This window comes from Sceloporus occidentalis, unplaced genomic scaffold, assembly GCF_023333645.1.
Source record: "Sceloporus occidentalis isolate IW3139 unplaced genomic scaffold, rSceOcc1.0.p SCAF_2, whole genome shotgun sequence".
NCBI classification, from domain to species: Eukaryota; Metazoa; Chordata; class Lepidosauria; order Squamata; family Phrynosomatidae; genus Sceloporus; species Sceloporus occidentalis.
Window position 1 is genome coordinate 267923787 of NW_028316982.1, and position 17518 is coordinate 267941304.

The 17518-nt window shown below is 41.7% G+C and overlaps 1 protein-coding gene across 3 annotated transcripts in view; it reads right to left on the bottom strand.

The window, feature by feature from the left end:
• The window catches only part of MYO7A (myosin VIIA), a 185078-nt gene that overhangs the window by 30955 nt on the left and 136605 nt on the right, over positions 1-17518 (bottom strand). For all 3 annotated transcript variants that reach the window (XM_089512992.1, XM_089512994.1, XM_089512993.1), the window contains 10 exons: positions 14590-14674; positions 11766-11984; positions 9244-9351; positions 8292-8501; positions 6925-7128; positions 5561-5737; positions 4479-4568; positions 3772-3899; positions 2244-2370; positions 1497-1616 (listed from right to left, as the gene is read on the bottom strand). In XM_089512992.1, coding sequence (XP_089369118.1) covers positions 1497-1616; positions 2244-2370; positions 3772-3899; positions 4479-4568; positions 5561-5737; positions 6925-7128; positions 8292-8501; positions 9244-9351; positions 11766-11984; positions 14590-14674 — 1468 coding nt within the window. The remainder of the gene's footprint in view (positions 1-1496; positions 1617-2243; positions 2371-3771; positions 3900-4478; positions 4569-5560; positions 5738-6924; positions 7129-8291; positions 8502-9243; positions 9352-11765; positions 11985-14589; positions 14675-17518) is intronic.

The following is a 17518-nucleotide window of genomic DNA, read 5'->3' on the forward strand; positions in this document are numbered from 1 at the left end:
TTCTTGTTTATACATGCCTTTAAGTTGACTCTAACTAATACTGATTCTTTGCCTCTGGTAGATGTTGACCATAGAGTTCCACTGGAGGACCTGGAGATTCCTAGAGAAATGTTCTCTCAGGTAAAAATAATAGTGTTTTTTTTAATTATTTGGGGTTTTTACACATCCATGCATACACTATATTCCAAAACTCCCTCCAGCAGTCATATAGTCATCAGGCAACATCTTTTATTCTGTCTTTGCCTCTCAACCACCATCATTAAAACTGAACTTGACACCTCATCACTATACACACAAGTGCTGCATTTCAATGGCTATTCATTCAGTCTGATTATAAAGGTCCTTTCTGGGCCTTTCACTCCAAGCATCTGAGGAGGTAGACTAAATCCACGAAAGCTTATGCTTCAACTTCTTTTGCACAGTTAGTCTCAAAGGTGCTACAAGTTACCCTTGCATACTGATGTTCCAGACTAACAGGGCTATGAAGGTTACTGCACCGGTAATAAAACGTTCCCTGATGCGTTACAACAGGCACAAGCGGGGCTGCGCACGGAGCGTGATGGGAACCCGATGGGGCCCAGAACGCTAGTTTACCACACAGGGAACGCCGCCACTGCCACCACCGAGCGTTTTGAAACAGTTCCCAGAAATGGCGTCCAATGGCACCCGATGGGAACGCGATGGGAACGCTCGGTGGTGGCGGTGGCGGCATTCCCTGTGCGGTAAACTAGCGTTCTGGGCCCCATCGGGTTCCCATCACACTCTGTGCGCGGCCCCGCTCGTGCCTGTTGTAACACATCGGGGAACGTTTTATCCCCGGTGCGGTAACCTTCAATGTCTTTCTACCCTGTATTACTTGAATGGCTGCTCCCTGAGCTCCATTACCTCCTTTCTTCCCTGCCACAAAAACAGGAAGTTGCTTCTCCCAATAAATGAGTTGTTCATTGTGCTAAACCTTTTTCAGGGATAGGATTCTGCATTGTGGATAGTTCCTTTGAAGTCTGGACTAAACCCCAGCGCAGTTTCCACACCCAATGACACAAAAGCCACCAGACGCTACTGAATCACTAGTAACCTGATTCTTTCCTTTCCAGCAATTAGTAAGCATAGTTTTTGTGGGTTTTTCAGGTTATGTGGTCATGTTCTAGAAGAGTTTATGCCTGATGTCTTGCCGGCATCTGTGGCTGGCATCTTCAGCCACAGCCATCTGAAGATGCCAGTCACAGATGCCAGTGAAACGTCAGGAATAAACTCTTCTAAAACATGGCCACATAGCCTGAAAAACCCACAAAAAATTTTGGTTGCCAGCCGTGAAAGCCTTCCACTTCAAATAACCAGATTAGACTCCACACTTTCCTCATACAAACAGCTCGCTCTAACATGGAGCTGTTGGATACTCTCTACAAGAGCAATTCATCATAAGAGCATTCAGCCTCCAAATGATGTACTGAAGAATGGCATCACCACTGATATTCCCACTTCCTTATTTTTTTTACCTGGAGTTCCAGCCAACTTGGTGGCTGAGTCCTGGTCCCATTGGCAAAGGTCCTCCGCAGCCTCTCTTCACAATACGGAGCGTAACCTGGAGGGCCTCCATTGATGAAGTTCCTTAAATACTGATGCCAAGAGAAAATGTTGCAATGAGAACTTCCCTTTTTCGAATGCACTGTTGTCAGCACCACTTTAGGAGCAGATTCCAGAGGAATGGGGCAACACAGCAACAGCTGGTGTCTTTCCATGTGAGTGGGGCAGCAAATCCAGGCCAGGTTTTAGTATGGAGTTCAAAGGCACTCTCCAAGGTATTGAACCTGTTTTAGAGATAGGGTTCAGCACCATAGGTACTTTGTTAAAGTCTGGATTAAAACATGGAGTGGATTTACCACTTGAGAGGCACCAAAGCTACTAGCCGCTTCTGGGTAATCAGGGCCCTCTCCGATGCTGCTTTAAGTCAGGGGTGGATCCTGTGGGGCCCCAATTTTAATCCAAAGGGTCCTCAAATCTCCATATTTCCAAATTGAAAAGTGAATGCAGTTTTGGGCAAAAATGGCTCAAAACCACATCATTTAGCCATCACAGCCCCTAACGCTCATTCCCCCAACCTTTGCACCAATTGGTCAGAAACTGGCTAAAACTGAAGCATGATGAGATGTCAGTTCTGAGCACATTGTGGTGCTCGTAAGAGGTGCATGGGTGAAAAAAGCCCCCCCCCACCTCCCCTCTATTGTACTCCACTCCTGCTTTACCTTGACAAACTTTTCTGAAGGTGCAAAGCATCCGACACATAAAGACACAAGAATCCACCCTCTGGCATGGCTGCTTTTGGAAGGATTTTGCGTCAGCTGTTTGCAGATCTGACAATAAATTTCATCCCTAGTGGAAAAAAAGAATGATCTGTTTGAATTTGAACTCTGACTAACCACATTCATTTGCAAGTTCCATGAAGAAGCATCTGTGTAGATATGACAACGTATAAAGGAAAACAGGATGGTGTATTAGGAAGATCATCTCTTGAAAAGGACTATCTGAAAGACCATCCTCACACAAAGCAGTCTGAATTCCAAGATCTTGGGGGAAAGGCTTTCTCTAAACCCCATAACCTCCACAGGTACAGTTGGTGAAAATACGGGACAGAGACATCTCAGTGGCTGCTCCTAGACAACTGAACTTCTTCCCATAGGAGGTCTGGTTAGCCCCACCACTGCAGGTTAAGACCTTTGCATTTAGGCAAGTCTTTTAATTTTAATCAAATTGTACAATAGTATTCAATGTGGTGTGCTCTGTTTTTATTTTCTGTTCTTAATTATGTTTTAAAAAATATTTTAAACTGTATTTTAACCATGTGTTTTTAATAGAATTTATGCTTTTTTAAAAAAAAGGTTTTGTAATATAGGTTGGCTTTCCCTTATCTGGAATTCCGAAATCCTCCAAAATCTAAAACTGTTTTCATGGGTGGCTGAGATAGTGACACCTTTGCTTTCTGATGGTTCGGTGTACATAAACTTTGTTTCCTACAAAAACTTGTGTTGGAGAACCTAGATTTTTTTTAGAGAAAACACATCTCTAGGCATTTGTAGGTCGACTTCTGGCAGATGTTGGCCACAGAGTTGCACTGGAAGATCTGGAGATTCCTACATGGCTTGGGTCTGAGTTACTTACGGGACCGCTTCACCCTACATAATCCGCCCCGCACTCTTAGAACATCGGGCAAGAACTTATTGGAAACTATGAATTCCAAATATGTTTACACCTCCCAAAGAGCCCTCTCTATAAGGGCTCCGAGATTGTGGAACAGCCTTCCTGAGGATATCCACTTGGCGACCTCATTGGAGGTATTTAGAAAAGCACTTAAAACCAAGCTTTTTCGCCAAGCATATCCTGATATGATATAATATACCGACTGACTACCCCCTTGAATGAGATGCTATGCTATTTACTGACTGTATTAATTGTTAATTGTTAATAGTTAAGTGATAATTACATGCTGGATATTTTAATGTTAGAGAATTTTAGTGCATATACTGTGTTTTTACTTAGTCTGTAACCCTGCTTCGATCCAACTGGGAGAGGCAGGGAAACATAAATATTTATTTATTATTATTATTATTATTATTATTAAGAATAGTATTTTTATTTGCATTTTTCCCACATTCATGGAGATCCTTCACCCCTAACCCCACTGAACGTGGAGGGACCACTGTATGTGTATGTACATGTATATATGGAAAAAAAGGTCCATAGAAAGTATTGCTTCTTTTCATACTAATATCTAACCTTAATCCTGGCCTGAGGATGCCATTACCAATAATGAAATGGAGTTTTTCCAAATTTGAGGTGGGCCGGTCCTCAAGCATGCTGTTGCCTTGGACAGTAGACTCACCATCATGAAGGCGCTTGGTCACCTGGCAAAACAGAGGGAAGGGGCTTTCAGGTTGTCAAACATACAGATGTGGCATTATTATCCATCCACATAACGCTCCAGCCACCAAAACTAAGCCCGTGTATGTGGATACACATATCCTTCAACATGTCACAGATAAAAACTGGAACTTACATCATCAAGCAACATTAGTGTATGGGCAAGATGACAAAAAATTTTACAGATGAAGAACACATAGTTTGCTTTTACCTGAGCCTACTGGGAAGGACAGAATTTTGTCCCCTCCTCTCCTTTGCCCTCTGCTGAGTAAACTAAATACAAATTGCTTTTGTGCTGTGAATTTAGTTTACAGCAACTGAAGCAAGCTGAGGACAAAGAGAGAAAGTGAAAGGACAAGAGTAGAAATGGGACATTTTCAAGGCGGCTGAAAAACTGGGACAACAGACAATTACTTGGGACAGTCTCTGCCAAAGTGCGACAATTAAAAGGTGGCGTATTTTGCTCCTGTGTGTTTCCCCATAACATTTTTTTTAAAAATTGAGTAGCAAGATGCTATTAATGGGCCAACTGTGCATTGAATATGGAGAGAACTACTGCTCACCTCTTCCGTTAACTTGGATTTCTTTTTGAGTGTCAAGGAGACCAATTTGTGGCGTACACTGTTCTTCTTGTGACTATCTATGTGAGCACTCTGCAAAGACAAGAGAAATGGTCTTATTTTAGAAGAAATTTCAAGAGAGGTTGAAGAACGAACACTTGGAAAAAACAGATCTTGAAGAACTAGAGCTCTGGACTACAGCTCTCAGAATCCTCCTGCCAGCAGGCCCAATGTGCTGAATGCAGTGCCATGACTGCACTTTGATGATATGAACTGAATCCAGTCTTGCATTTCAATCTGAGTGATCCTAGTAGAAATAAACTGTAATTAAATTACATCCTGACTATAAAATAATAAGAAATAAGCTTACTTCTTTCATAGTACAAGTGTTCGTTTTAAACACTGATTTCAACAATAATTAGCTATGGCCTATATGGAAATGGAAATGTTCACTAATTTCATTTTTGTAGACTGCAAAAGACATTTCAAAAGTTTTCTCCCTGTTGGGCAAGAAACAAAAGGTGCTTCATGCATTTTTCACTGAGATACCTTTGAGAAAGCTTTATGAAGTTTTGTGCAAAAATGTATTTTGTGAAAAGAAATGTTTGTGGAAATCCCAGTGAAACTAGGGGAAGGGGAACACCACTGTGTGTGTGTGTGTGTTTTAATTCTCCCACACATGTGGAAAAGTCTGGTAGAGATTGACAACACTTAAAATCCTTTCTCGTTCAGGAGAATGTAAAAAAACCCTAATATTATTTATATCTCTAGTGTGGCATGCCTCATTAAATGGTAAAATTGGAATACTGTGTGGTTCAAGTGCTGGATTGTATTGTTTTTCATGTTCTGTTGCAGGCATGCTCTCTCCAATATGTCAACAATTTGTAGCATTTAATTTTTAAATGTGCAAGGACTGATCCAAACTAAGGCTATCACACTTAGGTATGGAATGCTGAATACCCTTCCCAGAGCCATTTACCTCCTAAATTCTCCCCCCCCACCCCCCATACAAAGGGGATTCAAAAGGAGGCGGTGTACCCTCCAGTACCTTCAATTGTCAGATGAGGAAAAGCAGTCTCACATACCTCTCCTTCACCTTGAAGGGCTTGGAGTTCTTTTTTGTAAGTCTTCTTCCCCAGCGTCTCATATATTTTGGTCATCACCGGAATTTTCTCGCTGCCATCACTCATTGCTGTGTGATACTTTGGTTCGGGAAGGTCCCCCATGAAGCGAAGGATTGTAATCCACACTGCAAGGGCTGCCTTTTGTTTGTTTGTTATGAAATAAAAGAAAATGTTTATTAGGGACTGACATGGACAACTGAGAAGACACATGAGTCAGAATTGTCATTTCTCTCTCCAACAGACCACCTAGTGTCTAAAGTGTCCTATGATATTATCCACCAAGCAATAGTTTTCGATAGAGAAATGATGATTGCAGGAAAAGTCTATGTGCATATAGCAATAGCAAGTACATTTCTATACCACTTATCAGTGCACTTAAGCACTTCCTAAGCTGTTTACAATGTGTAAACCAATTGCCCCCAACAAACTGGGTACTCATTTTAGCGACCTATGGAAGGATGCAAGGCTGAGTCGACCCTGAGCAGCATTCAGCGTGTTGCTAAGTGTTGGCCACTAGGCCAGCAAATTTATATTTTATTTATTTTATTTATATGCCACCTTTCTCATGGAGTGGGACCCAAGGCATCTCACAGAAAGGGGGGAAATGAAAATTTACCCAGGCAGTTTTAAAAACAATTTAAAATAATCACAATTCAAACAATATAAAATTATTCAGTAACATACAAAAATTAAAAAATAAATAAATGAAACATGCTCCCCCCAATAAAAACATTGCTCGACCCTTCACATAGAGTCAGGGTTTTTCTAGAGAATTAAGACTTCATCACAATCAGGTAAGAATGCATATATAACTGCATATACTCTAATATATCACAGACGGAAACTAGGACACATGTGGCCAGGCAACATCTGTTTGCTCAATATGGCAAATGAGGGAGAACGCACAAGCCGGGAGGACAAAGGGGGAAAGTGGGAGGAGGCAAGAGAAACTGGGACATTTTAAAAACAGCTGAAAAGTGGAACAACAGAGGATTAATCAAGACTAATAATAATAATAATAATAATAATAATAATTTGTTTTATTTATATACCACTATTCCAAAGATCATAGCGGTGAACAGCAAGTAAGCTAATTTGCCCCCAACAATCTGGGTACTCATTTTAGCGAACTTGGAAGGATGCAAGCCTGAGTCGAGCTTGGGCCCTTTGCTGGTCTTGAACTCGCAACCTTGTGGTTTTGAGTGAATGGCTGCAGTACAGGCATTTAACCACTGCACCACCAGGGCTCCAGACTATCTCTGCCAAAATTGGGAAAGCTGGAGGGTATGATGCTGTCTTTAACCAAGCAGTTCCTGAAGACTCACCAGCTGGTCTCCTTCATCCTCATGATACAGGAGTGGCTGCTTGAGAGGCCGGCGAATATAGGTGTGTGTAGTTGTGCCCTGGAAATACGTGGCAGCAAACTTTGCAAATTTGTACTCTGAAAGGTCTTCTTCCTCTTCCTCAGGCAAAGGTAAGGCTGTATCCAGGTCATCTTCCTCCAGTTCTTTTGAAACCCTCTCAAGATCCTGAGAAGAATTATTAGAGACTTAATTTGATTCAGTTATGGCTTCTCAGTTGCATTTTTTTTGCTCTGGATCTGCTGGGTGTCTGGAATAGTTTTAATTGCTTGGGTGCTCATTACTTGGGAGGGTTTTTTTTACTGATGTATTTTTAATTGTGTTTCAAACCTGAATTTACATTTTAATTACTTTTGTTTTATCTAGCTAACTATCATTTAAATATATTGTTGTTCTTGTTCTTGTTCTTTCATATTCTGCCTCTTCCCTAGAACTAAAAACATATAAGAATTAAAGCATTCAAAAATTAAAATAAAATTAACCTACTGATAGACTGTTTTTATTTTATTCATATTCTGCCTTTCTCTAAATATGAGACCCAAACAGGTTTCAAAATAGGTTAAAACAAAATAGCTAAAACAGAATATGGTACAATTTTAAAAAAATTAAACAATGAATCCAAGTAAAACATTAATTTAAAACAAATAAAAACACCTTAAGAATAGTCATTGATGGGGGCTGCCAGCAGTCATTGAGAAAGCCCTATCCCATGTTCCCATGAGAATATGGTCCTTCACATAACCTAGGCCCAAGTCAGGTAACTGTGTACAAGGGATGCTGGTCCACCCCTTCCATTCTAAAACTTTATTATTAATACATGTGAAATTAGAAATATATTTAAAGGAACCTCTATGTCTTTTTGCATGAAGCAAATTAACATATCAGGAAGAAAGCTATGCTATAAGCATCCACTCATTTGTTCACACCTGGAATAGGCAGAAAATGTCATGCTGATGTGTGATGAGAATATACAGATTAAGTCTCCCTTATCCAGAATGATGAGGATCAGAAGTCCTTTGGAGGATTTTTGAATATTTGCATATACATAATGAAATATCTTGGAAATGAAACCCAAGCCTAAACAGGAAATTCATGTTTAGGTTTCATATACACCTTGTACTCATAGCCTGAAGGCAATTTTATACAATATTTTAAATATTTTTGTGCATGAAACAAAGTTTGTGTACACTGAACCATCAGAAAGCAAAGGTGTCACTATCTCAGGCAGCCATGGATTTAAGGTTAGAGTTAGCCATGGATTTTGGAGCATTTCGGATTTCAGACTTTTGGATATTGTGAACCACCTAGGTGACTGTTTTATTGTCAGCTACCTCAAAGCCATTAGGTGCTTGTCCTTCTTGGCCAGGCAAAGAAGACGTCGTTCCCAAGAATCCAAACATTTTGTCCACCATGTCAGAGTCATTCACAGGTTCATTTCGGGCCTTCTCCATTTTCTGCAAGAGTTCCTTTTTCCGTCGAGCTTCCTCCTTTTCCTTTATTTCCCTTTCAGCATCTTCCCGTGCCAGCTGGGCTAGGCGTAACTAGAAGGAAACTATGAAAATGAGTAAGAAGAATTCAAGAGGGACACAAATGCTAAGTAAAATAACCCCAAATGTCTGCAAGCATCTTCTTGAATCCTTGCATAGGCAAGTACATTAAAAGCCAGTCAGGATAAACATGTGCATATTGTTTAATCCAATTTCATGCAAAATTGGGATGTAACTACCAGCCACAATGGTTGCATTTACATGGTAGAAATAATGCACTTTGACACAATGTTAAGGGCTGTAATTCCATCCTATGGAATCCTGGGATTTGTAATTTTACAAGGTCTTTCTCCTTTTCCGGTAAAGAGCTCTGGTGCCTCACAAAAAGTACAAATCCCAGGATTCTGTAAGATGGAGCCAAGGCAGTAAAAGTGGTATCAAATTACATTATTTCTACAGTGCAAATGTATCCCATTTCAGAGTAACCATGCAACCAGGCCCAGAGATTAGGGGAAAGTTTTTTTTAAGGTTACAACTATGCCAATATGGCTGGGGGATTCTGGGTATTGTAGTCGAGAAAGGTACTTTTCCAGGTTATAACAATGCCCATTTCTCCATTCAGGAATCTAGAAGCATTCACCAAGTCCACAAACCTAAGTAACTCCAGGTTATTGACTCCATAAAATCAAATATTAGCCCAGGCCCTTCCCATAACATGAATTGAGCCAGAAAGGATGGAGTCTGCACAAAAAGCCTGACAGCGTCACAGACATGGAAAGCAAACCTAAGGACCCACTTGGTGTTTCTTTTCAGCTTCTTCTTTGGCTTTCTTTGCACTCATCTCCTTCCGCAGCCTCTCCTCTTCCAGCAGACGTAGCTTTTCTGCTTCTAGGCGGCGGTGGTACTAGGGAAAAGAAATTTTTAAGAGACCCACTTGAATTGACTGCCTGGATTGCTCATTGAATTCATGAACCAGATGACAAATGGGGAAAGTTAAATGGAATTCAGGAAAGATTGGGTTGAACTAGATGTGAAGTGAACTGCCAACCTCCCTTTTAAAAAATAAATGTACTATGGGAAGTTGAAGGCTTTCATGACCGGCATCCATAGTTTTTTGTGGGTTTTTTGGGCTATGTGGCCATGATCTAGAAGAGTTTATTTCTGATGTTTCGCCTGCATCTGTGGCTGGCATCTGAAGTTTACTATAATTGTAGGCAGGGCTGAGCCTTCCATAAGGCAAAGTAGTGGCTAAGCATGGAGGGTTTCCTAGAAGTGTACAGGTGTGTGTGAACTACAGAATTACAGAGTTTGAAGGTCTCCTATGTTAAGTCCAATCCCCTGTTCAGTGCAAGATATCCAGGTAGAGCATCTCTAGCAGGTAGCTGACCAGCCTCTTTCTGAAGTTGTACAGGGAAGGAGACCCCACCAGCTCTCTAGGCAATCGGTTCCACTGCCAAACTGTGCTCATTGTCAAGAGGTTTGATCTGATGTTCAATCGAAATATGCTCTCTTGTAACTTCAGATCATTAGACCTGCTCCTGACATGTAGGGCAACAAAGAACAGGCCTGATCCCTCCTCTCTGTGGTTGCCCTTGAGGTATTTAAAGAGGGCGGTCATGTAATTCATGTTGTGATCATAGCTGCGGTAGGGTTGGGATCTTAACCCTTTCCAATGATGAGGAGCGATCAGAGTTTTACATAAGTTGTAAAGGCGAAAGATTTTTCTTGGTCCCTATATCAAAAGAACAATGTTTTGGGATACCCATGTCAGGTTCTCTTACTTCATGAGCGGCCAAGATTAAAAAATATCCATTATCACAGCTTGGTTTTTACGTAAAGCTATACAGTTGAGAGTTAGATATTTGGGGCCTATTGGGGTAAATTGCAGAGGTGATGAAGAATTCTGATGTGTGATGCTTCATGTTCAATTTTGTAGTTTTAGTTGTAGTTTTGTGCCTTCACATTGTTTCAGACTTCTGGAAAAACTAAACTGAACCTATCACAGAATCTTCTGGGACTGAGAGGTCACCCATTGGGTTTCCATGGCTGAGTTAGGAATTGAACCCTGGTTTCCAGAGTTGTAGTCCAACGCTCAAACCATTGCACCATGCTGGCTCTCAAAAGTAAGGTAGAGCCATGTGAAAGGAAAAATATCTTCAACCAGGGAATATTTCTTAGGAGTTGCAGACTGGTTAAGCAATGAAGAATCTCAAGAAAAAGCAGATTAAGCACTTCCAGAAGATTCTGACCCTACCATCGATTAACTGGCACTTTCCACATATAATACCTGTAATAACAATCTGAAATTAAGGGAAAGGTTCAACAGGAATAGCTAGCTTTTTGTTTGTTTGTCTACTGGAATGTTTTGTTTATTTGGATTGTTTGTCTATCATTTGTTTTGACTTCTTGGATGTTGGAGATAAAGCAAGTGATACTTTCTGGAAAAGTCGGGCTGTGGCTGCCAGAAAACCTGAACTTGAACAATTAATTTGTATGTAAAGTCGAAGGCTTTCACAGCCAGCATCCAAAGTTTTTGCTGGGTTTTCCAGGCTATGTGTCCATGTTCTGAAAGAGTTTATTCCTGACATTTCTTCTCTTCTCTGAAGATGTCAGCCACAGATGCTGGGGAAACGTTAGGAATAAACCCTTCCAGGCCACATAGCCTGAAAAACTGACAAAAAACAATTAATCTGTACCATCTTGCAATAGGAGACACTAGCAAACTGCTGTTGCAACTTCCCCTCTCTCTATCCATACCATATTTGCTCTACACTGTAAATAGGTTTTAGTTCCACTAAAAGTTTGCTTGTTGGCCTAAATACTCTAAAGGCACCAGGTCCTGTTTCATCTTGGAAGCTAAGCAGGGCCAGCCCTGGTTTCTACTTGGACAGCAGACCGCCAATGAATACCACGTGCTGTAGGCTATATTTCAGAGGAAAGAACTCACAAAACCACCTCTGAGTATTTCTTATATAAGAAAATCCTATGAAATTCATAGGGCCACCATAAGTCAACAGGTGACGTGTAGGCACCCCACGCAAATACAGTGGACCCTTGGTATTCATTGGGGTTTGGTTCCAAGATCCACCATGAATAGCAAAATTCATGGCTGCTCAAGTCCCTTTAAATAAGCGGCATGATAAAATGCCGTCCCTTATATAAAATAGCAAAAACAAGATTGGCTTTTTTGCAATATTTTCAAGGTGTGGATGGTTGAATGCATGGATAAAGAAACTGTGGATATGGAGGGCTGCTTGTATTTCTTTCATGATAAAGACAAGTCTTTTGTCTGAAGCTGATTCCGACCACAACACTCACCTCTCCCTTCAAACGCTTATATAGGCGGCGAGCAATCATGCCCCGGGCATAGGCCTGGATGGTGAAGACTGCCCAGAGGCGATGGCGGAAGGCCCGGCGTACCAGGAAACCCCGGCACCTGGCTTGGAACTCAATGATGCGCCTGCGAGCCATGTGGTACTGCTTGTGGAGTTTGCGGGAACGGTAGAGGGCTTGCAGCCTCAGAAAGCCAACTCGCATCTTGAAAAGAAAAAGGGGTTATGAAAATCAAATTGTCTCTTCCCCAGGGTGAAATCCAAGAGTGAGACTAGATGTAACATCAAGATCAAAGATTGCAAAAGGGCACTACTTTGCACTACAGATCCCTGGTTCTGGAAGCTGTTGTGCAAAAAAAGAGAAAGGTTTCCAAGTTTTGTGCTAATTCAATGTCAGGTGATAGCTGCCAAGTTAGTGGAATGGTGAAATTGTCCAGAACCACTAACACCACCTCCAGCTTAGTAGAAATATAGTATTAAAATGGCCAGCTACGTATCTCCACCTTTACAATATCTCAATGTTTGGTCTGATACACTGATAAATGAATAGTTCTAATATCGCTTATGTTCTCTTTGCAATAGTAGGCTGCTGGCTTCAGGTTTACCCATGTAATCATATTTTCAACTTGCAGTTTGTAATTTGTGATATCATAATTTCCAGTAGTTGTACTGATGACTCAAATATTGAAATAATGTATTTTGTATATTGCATGTTTAATAAAATATATTTTAAAAAATAGCTAGCCATGCCCACCCAAAGGTTTTAAGGGCACAGTTGGTTCATTAAAGGCTATTTCAAGTAACCATGAGCCTGTTTTAGGCCAAAATGGGCCCGGAACAGACCATCGACAAAATTAGGATTTGGGAGAATGGAGCAACTGCACGCTTACAAAACCTAGTGCATGGCGGCGGCGCCATCATGGCAGTCTCCTGGCCACACGGAGGCCGCCATTATGATGCAAGCACGGCGCAGCATCTGCACGTCATGGCACCCCACTTGTATCATCGACATGCCACAGTGCGCCAATGGTGCACTCATGGCATCCTGGTGCAGAGGGACACCACGCGGTTTGGCTGCTGAGCCTCAGGGGCAAAAATGGGTGCCTTAAGCCCACCCTTTTCAGGCGGTCTCTTGAGCCCCATGGACTTTCTTTTAAAAAATAATCAGAGAAGTGTCCAGATTTTAAATGCCCAAATGAATCTGCAGAGGTGTGAATGACCTTTTTTTATGGAATTTCTCAGGATTTTTTAAATGGGTGGGGTGGTGAAAATGTCAAGAAAAAAGTGGGAGATATGTCTTCAGATAATCTGTACATGGTCTTTATTGATACAAGCCAAATGCATTTTGGGCTATGTAAGTATGGCAGTGGCCTTCCTCAGGGGCAATATGGAAAACTAGCAGCAGAAATTTCTGGAGCTGAAATTCTCATTCTATTAGCTGGACCAACAACAACAAAAATCTGGAGACCTATTTATTTATTTCATTTATATGCCACCTTTCTCCCACAGTGGGACCCGGGGGTTTCAAAAAATAGCGAAAAACATTTACAATAAATTTTTAAAAATCAATTAAAAGTAGTTACATTAAACACTATTAAAACACTTTAAAAGCCATACAAAAGTTAAAAACAAATAAATAAAAACATCTTCTACCTATGTAAAAATTGAAATGTATCAAAATAAAATAAAGTGTTGGTTGTGGTTGCATGCCTTCAATACGTTTTGGCTTATGGTGACCCTAAGGCAACCCTATCATGGGGTTCTGTTGGCAAGATTCGTTCAGAGGAAGTCACCCAGTGGGTTTACATGGCTAAGCTGCGATTTGAACCCTGCTCTCCAAACTCATATTCCAACACTCAAAGCACTATGGCATGCTGACCAGGATTTGAATCCCAGTTCAGCCACGGAAACCCACTCAAATCTCCCTCCAAAGAAACTTGCCAAGAAAACCCCACGATAGGGTTACAACAAGTTGGAAAAACTTGAGAGCACACAGCAACACATTATTGTATTTTGATACCTTTAAATATTTATATAGGTAGGAGAGATTTTATTTATTTGCTTTTGACTTTTGTATGGCTTTTAAAGTATTTTATAGTGTTTAATATAAGATTTGAAATTTTTAAATGGAGCCCTGGTGGCGCAGTGGTTAAATGCCTGTACTGCAGCCATTCACTCAAAACCACAAGGTTTGCGAGTTCAAGACCAGCAAAAGGGCCCACGCTCGACTCAGGCTTGCATCCTTCCGAGGAGGGAGCTAAAATGAGTACCCAGACTGTTGGGGGCAAATTAGCTTACTTGCTAATTAGCTTACTTGCTGTTCACCGCTATGATCTTTGGAATAGCGGTATATAAATAAAACAAATTATTATTATTATTATTATTATTATTAAATTTTATTTTAAACATTTTTTAATTTGCTGTTTTTGGAAGCCGCTTCACATCCCACTTTGGGAGAAAGGTAGCATATCAATGATGCAAGTCAATAAATAGGTCTCTAGTTTTTTATTGGTCCGGCTAATGGAACGAGAATTAGCCGGAGATAGCAACAAAATAACATATCAAAATGAAAAATAAAGGCTATCTACAGAGCACTTGGAGATGTATCTCCCCCTTTGTTCTTGTGGATTCCATTGCGTACTCTTCAGTATTTTTCTCTTTGGTGGTGAAAATGACCCCATAGACCCATCCAAGTTGAACAGCATGAGATAGCAACTCAGATGGGTAAAATTCTGGCTCATCAGATCCAGATCATACTGGTCTAGATAGACAAACACTCAGGCTAAATGCATTTTCCTGGAAAAACTTACAGCACCGTAGTTTCTCCGGCAGTTATGGCCCCTCCAGTTCCGCTGAATCATCAGAGCTGCATTCCTCACTTTCAGGAAATTGGACCTGGAAAAAAGAGATTATCATCATTCAGTTCTGTCTCTGTTTCTCTGTTTGTTATTCATGTCAAACCCCTATCCTTGAAAGAAGCCTAACTTTTTTACAATGATTGATTAAAAAAACATCCTTGAATTTTTAAAAAGATGTTGAATTTTAAATGTAGGCTGTTTTAAAATGTGTATGCCTTATTTGTCCTTTTAAGCTGTTGCAAGCTTCAATTAATGTGTTTCAACTGATATTATGCATTGTTGTTTTGTTGTTGTTCCTTGCCATAATCCATGGGGAGAGGTGGCTAAGAAATCAATCAATCAATCATAATAATATTTACAAATTTTTCTCTCTGTTTTCAAAGTTCAGACTGTGAGTGCTACTGCTTGTTTGCCGTTGTCGCTGTTTGACTTCAAGTTGTTTCCAGTTTATGGTGACCTGTCAGCAGCCTAATTCCTTCCAGAGGGAAGCCGCAGCAGCCAAATCGTGTGGCTTCCCTCCAGAGGAAAAAGAACCCGCTGCAGGGCACACTCATTACATAAGTGATGTGTGGTGATGTGTGGATGCTGTGCATCACTTACATCACAATGGTGGCACTCATATGGATGGGACACCGCCATTATAGTGTTGCCACGCTGTGCTAGGATTAGGGACTGTGCGGCTGCCGCATAGTCCCTAACCCTAAAATCGGCGCCAGCATGGGGCATTTGGGCCGTCTGTTTCAGCCCTTTATCACAAGGTTTTAGGGTGAAATTTGTTCAGAGGCAATTTGCCACTGCTTTCACCTGAGGTTGAGAGAATGTGTCTTGCTCAAGATCACCCAGTGGGTTTCCCTGGCTGAGAGCGAATTTGAAGCCCGGTCTTGCAGTATCCTAGCCCATTCTGCTTCTAAAGACTTATCAGAGGTTTGGCACTGCCTTCCTCTAAGGCTCAGGCTGCATCCTCACTGCAGAAATAATCTGGTTTAACACCACTTTAACTGCCACAGCTTCAGAATTCCACAGCATGGAGCTGTGGTAGTTAAAGTAGTGCCAAACTGGCTCATTTCTGCAGTGAGGATGCAATACAACTTGTCCAGGATCATCCAGTGGGCTTCGATGGCTGCGTGTGAATCTGAACTCTGGTCTTACAGAATCCTGCTTCTAAAGATTTACCCAGAGGAAGTTTGGCATTGCCTTCCTCTGAGGCCGAGAGAGTATGACTTGCCCAGGATCACCCAGTGGGTTCCCATGACCAAGAGTCCTATGGTGCATCTACACTATAACAATAATGCAGTTTGAGATCACATTACCTGCCATGGCTGTATCCTACAGAATCCTGGGATTCATAGTTTTGTGAGTTACCCACACTCTTTGGTAGAGAACTACAAATCCCAGAAATCCATAGGATGGAGTTAAAGCACTTAAAGTGGCATCAACATGCATTATTTCTACACTGAAGATGCACCCCTAATCTAACACTCAAACCACTTTCAATTTCATTCAGTCGCAGCTGGTCGCTTTCATGTCAGTGGGACGGCGAATCAACTGGATTTTAATACAAACTTTAAAAGCTATATTCAAGAGGCTGAACTTATTTTGGAGCTAGAGACCCGGTACACATCGCCAGGACATGACGTCCTGGCAGCGATAGTAGGGCTCAGGACAGCACGCCAACTGCATGGTCCCGACCCCCACTACATGCGGGTGGCACCATTACAGTGCCGCCCCTCCCACACAGGGGGGCATGTGCATGAGGTGTGGGCGTCGCAGCGCCCACACATCATCCAAAAGAAGACTGTAAGGGCTGCGATGCTCTAGGCTGCTCCTTTTTTGGTCCGCAGCGTTGCTGTGTGGCTTGGTTGCTATGGCAATGCTGTGGACCAAAAATGGGCGCCTACAAAAACAGACCAATAACGGGTGCCCTGAAAGGGGTGGTCTGTACTGCCCCAGAGTTCAGCATTCAGGAGAGCTCTTTTGAAGTCTGAATTTAAGCAGGGGTTGATTTACAGCTCCATTAACATGGAAGCTAAAAGCTACTGTTGATCCCACCCTGGGCCTGCCCATTGCTAGAAAATGGTCCCTGAGTAGTTGTTGTGTGCTTCCTAGTCCTTTCCGACTTATGGCGACCCCCATCATAGGGTTTTCTGGAGTAGAGAGAGTGTAACTCGCCCAGTAAGTTTCCATGGCTGAACGGCGATTTGAACCCTGGTCTGTGGAGTCACAGTCCAATGCTCAAACCACTAAGCCACGCGGGCTCTGAGCACCTTCCTAATTTGGAATTTGGCCCCAGGACAAAAACAAATTCTCCACCTTTGCTTTAAAGTTATAAAGATTAAAGATTAAATTGTGTCCTAAAGTGTAATTGGTTACTAGTGTAATATACATGTCAGATGTCCTCCCACCTGGCTCCTGCCATTGCGCAGTGGGATGCATTCTACATCAGCTGAAATTTCCAAAGTACATTTGAAAGCACAGAATCCTAGAACTGGAAGAGATTCCAATGGTCATCCAGCCCAACCTCATTCTGCCATGCAGGAAGACACAATCACAGTACCACTGTGAGAGGTGGCTATCCAGTTTCTGTTTAAAAACCTCCAAATAAGAAGACTCTACCAGACTCCCAGACAGCATCTTCCACTGTTGAACAGCTTTGACCATGTGGAAGTTCTTCCTAATGTTTAGATGGAATCCCCTTTCCTGTAGTTTGCAACCATTGCTCTGTGTCTTAGTCTCTGGAGCAGCAGAAAACAAGCTTGCTCCAGCCTCAATAAGACATTCCTCATCAATAGCTCAGCTCAAACTCAAGGCACCCATTGCTTCCTTGGATTATCGCATTAGCTTCACTGCCAGGAAAGACCTGGGGTGTAACTTTCTTAAGGCG